Below are 6,512 nucleotides of genomic sequence, written 5' to 3'. Positions count from 1 at the left end.
TAGTTTTTGAGCTTGGAGTTTGGGTAGTGATTATAATTGTTGATAAAATTTTGTCATAATATGATTTTTTTCAACTTGCTCTCACGTTGTGACCGGATAATAAACTCTTTACTTATTAGAGTTAATTATAACCAAAAGTCTTGTGTTAGAGATAATTACCGGGTTTATAAAAAAATAATAATAATAAATCAACTTGTAGTTTTATTTTTTACTAACAAAATCGTCAGTCCACTTCCAAACATTAATGTTAGATTGATGGAGAGAGGGCCCATCTGACTTGTCCTATTAATTGTGGCTTTTAAAATATAAAACCCTTACCCACCTGAGAAGTTTTAAAATTATTAAAGCGAATATTCTAGGTGTTACTTTGGTTTGGCTTAGATGCCATATGGAGTTTTCTTGAACGAGCCAGGACAGTACAACACATAAAGGGTATATCAGTAAAATATCAATATGGAAATTTTATTTAGACATCATCTGTTTAAAAAAAAACATATTAATTATATAAATTAAGACTTTTTAAGTGTTATGTGCACCCAACTACTATTAACTGTATAGTGAAAAAAAAAAAAAAAAAAACAGATAACCTATGTCTAAATTAAAAAGAAAAAAAAAAAAAAATTAGGGATGTCATAGTTCGTATGTCATTTTCAAAAGACAAGTTTCATGTGCCTATAAAAATCCCAAGCCTGTGACTTCCTGTTCTCACCCTTCTCAATACTCTAATCTTTAGCACATATTCATAGCAAGAATCAACTAGAAATTAAGCTATGGATATTATTGATTTCTTCTCTCAATACATGATTCACTTTGTAATCTTATATGTCTCTGTTGGTTTCATCTACCTTTTCTACTACAAAAAATCTGCTGCCAAAAATCTTCCTCTAGGTAAAAAAGGATTGCCCTTCATTGGTGAAACTTTGAACTNCGGAACATTGGAACCGTTTTCGGAACATTGGAACCATCATAAGGAAAATTACAACCAACATCATGATAGAATGAATACAAACTCACTTTCAAATTCTTTACTTGATCTGGGACGAACACATCTATGTTTAAGAATTATTAAGGCATATGAGAAATCTATGGAAAAATACCAAATAGTATTATTGAGAATCACAGAACACACACCAAAAAGCATCATAATGTCTATATGCACATGCTTACATAACAGCAAGATTTATTAATTCTAGAATGGGTAATGTAGGGTTTCACAAATTCCTGAGAACAACTATAAATAGGATGCAAAAGAGTACCCTACATAAATTTGTCCAAGGAAAGAGCTACAAGACATGCAATCACACTCAGTGTTTTTGGCCATTCAGCCTGATAAAATGGAACTTTCAGATCTCTGATATCTATCTGGTTTCTAACTATTTTGAAAGGGTGTTATCATTTTTATTCTGTTTCATTATATTTCAAGGTGTTTATGCAATGATGCAGTCTGCAGGAAAGTAGAAGCTTTCCTATTGCAAATAAATCTTTGCTCCAAGGGATTAGGAAAAACCTTGGTGACTTAATTTACAAACAAAGTCTTACAGGGATTCTAAAGCATCACAATTACCGGACTGTACAATTACAAAAATAAAAAACAAAAGGAGCATAGAGGTCTTTATTCAAAATATAAAAGGTTGGACCATTTCCCAATTTTCCAAGAAATCCTTACAGAGGAATGATGCTGTTCTTTTGTGCAAATAGGACTTCTAACTGGAATATTTAATGCTTTCTAAAGAATTCAGCATAGTGTGCATGATTTATCTATGTCTATCTATGCTGCAGTTCCTGTGTGTGTCAATTACGTTCTTTTCTTTTACCAGATAAATAACAAAAGAAGCAGAAACCATCCACTGAATTTGCAACCCGCACCATGTATATTTTTTCCAATATATCAGAGAAGTGATTTTGATGTGTATTAAAACTTTAGCATGGACAACATACCTCATGAAGCTTGGGCAACCCCCCGAGAAATTGGGAAGTTATATCCGGAAACAATGATTCTTGCAATGGGACCACCGTTCCCAAATTCTTTAATATACATTTATCAAGGTTGTTGACCACATTCTTCAGGGCAGAAAGTTCTTGCTTCTTCAATTCACATGCTTCATTTGAACAATGAGATAGAAGCAATTCTGATAGGTTATGCATTGTACTAATCAATGTCTGGACACAAATCTTGGGAGCTAGTTGTTTACCATACATTTTGGTAAGCTCAAAGGGAGCAGCTTCTACAGCAGGAGGCGAACTCAAGACATGCTCTGTAGCATGGAATGGCACATGTGATGAACAACCTTCTGAGGAATCACTAGTAGTCATCCCAACATCTTCAACACCAGTGCCTGATTCACACTTTCTTTCAGAAGTCGGTTTACCTTCCTCAACACTTTGTTGTGTGGAATGGAAAGGCTTGAAGTTTAACCCATACATTGAGTTCTTCGAGAGAACATATTCTTTTCTTGATTTTTCGATGTCATCAGAAAGCTGAAACCCATGGCCATAGCTTGATTGGTAGTATCCTTCTTTCACATCATCATGTGATCCAAGTTCCCGAATTAACATATTAGCAACAGAAATCCTTTCTGGAGAAGGTGCTAAATCATTTTCCAGGCACCCATATCCCTGGTACAGTGGAAATTCACTTGGTTTCTGAGAGCAGAATTTTACAGCATTATTGGTTGGCCCAATAAGATTGGAGCCACTGCATGCTTCTATTGTCTTTGTAAGCTGTGGAGGGACAGGCCCAGAAGCTTCAAGTGCAGAATAATGAGAAACTGGAACTCCTTTCCAGCAGGGTGAATCCACGGCATGGTTATAATGATCTAAACTATCAGAAGAATTCTCAAAACAATTCAAGGTATCATTACCACCTGAACTAATATGAGCAACCTGTCGAATAGAATTGGTCCTGAAGGGATCCTTAGTCACACTTATGTTGCTCAAGAGCTTTTCTTTCTTTTCTGGGGATAATTCCAAAAAACTATGATGATCCCCGTCCAGGTTGAAGCTGACTTTACTAGAATCAACGGGAACTTTGCCATCTGATAAATTACTATTCGCAGCGAAGTCTATACTGTGTGCAAGGCCGCTAATTCCCACATTGTTAAAGGCAGTTGTATTTGGTGCTCCAATGACAAGCCCAGGGGAAGACTTCCTGACTGATGTAACATCATTTGGACTAATACCTTTCTCATAAGATGCCAGAGAATAGCTTTCAGGAAATACTGAAGTGGATCCAACAAATGATTTTCTTGAATACTCAACAGGCATGAACTCAGTATTTTGCCCTGAGAAAGATTTATAATCAAACCCTTCAATGTTACAAGACCCCATGTGTTTTTCAAAGCCAAGCATCTGAGATTTCTCTTCGCATGTGTTTAGGACCTTGGGCGAATGAGCTGCTGCATATATTAAAGAAAAAATGAAAAATCAAAATACCCATTTTTACTATCAAAAGCTAATCTGGTTCTAGAAAATGTAATCACACAAGACCATAAAACTTAAGAAATGGTGGCAAAAGCCAAAAAAAAGAAAAAAGAAAAAAGAAAAATACCCATTTTATGTACTAACCCAATTGAGCCCCACATCACTAGCTATGGCTTGATAATTGGACGTATAAGCACTCCTCATATACCCAATTTTAAAGGATGAGCTCTACCTAATGTGCGAGTAACAATTGGTATAAGAGCAAACACCACACAAGCAGACCCTCCTTGCAGAAGGACGCGTGCAGAGATTTGCAAAGTCACCTAATGACGAAGCGAGGTAAAAAGACTACCATGTTTGTCACTTTCAAAAGCCTGGTAGATTATAGTGACGCAATTGACTCCCACATTGCTACGCTCAAAGTCACCTAAGGCTTAATGGATCACGCGTGGACATGGTTACATTAGCAACTGGTTTAGAAAGCATTTGGATTATGGCAATCCAAAACATCGGTTTCCATAGCAAGGTGGATTATAGCAACCCAATTGAGGCTAAATCACTAAACCACATACTTTCATTACAAAATCGTTTATAAGGGCGAGTTTTACTCAATACATGAGAAACATTTTAACAATTCAGAAGCTAATCTTCTTACAGAAATCTCTAATCACACAATTAAATACAACTAAAAAAAATGTATAAATATCAAAACAAGAAAAGAAAGTACTAGTAAAAGAGACAACCTGTATCCATATGATCCTTGTAAACGGGTAAATCAGAGACGTTGATATCGTTTTTGGGATAATTCCAACCGTTTGATCCATCCCACAAGCCAGTCAAGGATTGAGTGTAGTCATCATACGTGGGTGGTGAAATATAAGAAGGATAATAAGGCTTGGCTTCAACAAAATTACTAGTTTTGATGGAGGAATCAAAAGGTAAAGAGTGAGTATTAAGCCAATTCAAAGGCGGTTCAGTCAAATCCACAAGGGGTTTTGATACAGAACGATCAACTGTAAAAGGTTGAGCTAAAGCAGATAAATTAGACGATGAGGAAGAAGAAGAAGAACCAAAACCCATCATCATCATCTCATCAATTTTCGATAAACCCAACAAATAAAAAACTTAAGATAACTGACGGAGAAGAATTTTACCGAATATAATCATCAAAATCAATGAGAAGAGAGCGTCGGTACAACCGTACAAGTCAGAAACTCTGGTTTTGCCCTTTTTGTCGTTTGTTTGCTTTAGAGTTTAGGGATAAGTGTGTACAAACTACAAATTATCGGTGTTTACCAAAGGCTGCATTTCGTGGAGAAAATGTTGTACAGTATACTGGGGATGTACGTTAATAAAAAAATAAGTTATCTTGAAAATTATTAAAAATATTTAATTAGATTAGATTAGAATAAATAAATATTATATTAATATCTTTGGTTTAAGAAATAAATTAGTAGGTCTTTTAAAATAATATTATATTAATATCTTTGGTTTAAAAAATAAATTAGTAGATTTTTTTAAATATTAATATAATATTATTTTTTTAACTATTTCTTTTAACCTGTTATATAGAGTTGGTGATGAACCATGCCGTGCCAAAAAATTTAAGACCTGTCATATTATGGGCCGTGCCAAGGCCCAAAAAAATTTATGCCTTGTCTTGTCATGCCAACCCACCAAATCTAAAGGCCCACAACACGACCCACTATATATCGAGTCGTGCCATGGGTCGTGTTGTAGGTCGACCCACATGCTTTGTAAAATTTTTTAATATTTATAAATTTTGATAATTTTGATTTATTATTAATAATTATTATAAAATTAGTTTATATTTATATTTAGTGATATTTTGTATTTGTATTAATTAAAAAAATATATAATCACTATGAAATATAATACAATAATGAGATATTGAAATATTAATTGAATTTCAACATTTTTTATTACTTATAAGTTATAATTATAAATTATAAATACAAACTTAGAAATTAGGATCAAGAATTATCATACATCTTCATTTTCATTAATTTCTAAATTCTTAAAATTTTCAAATATATTTTCAACAACACGATTTTAAAGCTTGAAATATGACGCCACCTAATCTTTCATACACATAAGGGTTTCAACAAAACTTGGATGTAAACTCGATCTTCTCTTGTCCAATACACATCTAATTGCACTAAAAGCTAATTCTAATACTACAATAAAAATTGGAGGTGTTAGTAAATCACGTGCAATAGCAGAAAGTACATGATAAGTATTTTAATGTGCTTTCCACCATCGAAGAATATCAAATTGATGAATTTGAATCAAAATTTCAACCAAATAATCCATGATTAAATATTTTGTAATTTCACTATATGAAGAGCTTGCATCTATCGATCGTTTACCTTTAGTGATGATAGACCAAATACACTCTTTACCTCTAGAGGAACTTGAATTTGATGGTGGTTGTATATTTGTCGCGTTTCCACATTTGACTTCATAATTTGAATACATTTGAAGTAATAAAGTTCTAACATTATCCAAAGAAATTTTTAAAGGGGTCTCTAGATTTACTGAAATTTCTTCTATCATATTATTTATTCTTAATAATTTTATCTTAAGATCCATTACAGTAGCTAAAGCAAACAATATAGACATTTTTTCCCAATATTTTCTAAATTGTTTTTCCCTTTTTTTTGTGTTTTTTGTTTTTGCAATATCTCCAAAAACTGCATGATCTCCATATTCTTTAAAAATAAAACTAATATTCATTATATTATATAAGACTAAACAAGTTGTAGGATAATAAATACCATAACATTGTTTATTAGCATTATTTAAAGGTTCTAAAATATTCATTAAGAAAAAACCAAGTTTCCAATGATTTTTAGTCATTGATGATCATACTGTTTTGTATTAAAAAATTGTGTAATAGCATTTTTATATGATTCACAAGATTTTAACATTAAATATGTGGAGTTCCAATGAGTCCTAACATCGGTTTTCATTTTTTTCTTTTCTAACCCCATTTGCTTATACAAACAATGTTATTGTTGTAAACGAAAAGGAGATGATGAAATAAATGTAATTGTATGCCTAATTAAAGA

The 6,512-nt window shown here is 32.8% G+C and overlaps 1 protein-coding gene across 1 annotated transcript; it reads right to left on the bottom strand.

Moving 5' to 3' along the window:
• Window positions 1-1,361: 1,361 nt before the first annotated feature.
• On the bottom strand, window positions 1,362-4,550 carry LOC116140667. Its single transcript, XM_031426267.1, has 2 exons — window positions 4,164-4,550; window positions 1,362-3,392 (listed from the first exon to the last, which is right to left on the bottom strand). The coding sequence occupies exons 1-2, from the start codon at window positions 4,507-4,509 to the stop codon at window positions 1,921-1,923; spliced, it is 1,818 nt and encodes a 605-aa protein (XP_031282127.1). The 5' UTR covers window positions 4,510-4,550; the 3' UTR covers window positions 1,362-1,920.
• Between the last annotated feature and the right edge of the window lie 1,962 nt (window positions 4,551-6,512).

This window comes from Pistacia vera, unplaced genomic scaffold (assembly GCF_008641045.1).
Source record: "Pistacia vera cultivar Batoury unplaced genomic scaffold, PisVer_v2 Contig374, whole genome shotgun sequence".
Classification (NCBI taxonomy): domain Eukaryota; kingdom Viridiplantae; phylum Streptophyta; class Magnoliopsida; order Sapindales; family Anacardiaceae; genus Pistacia; species Pistacia vera.
Note: the sequence above shows the minus strand (reverse complement) of the source record. Positions and strands in the feature narration are given on the sequence as shown.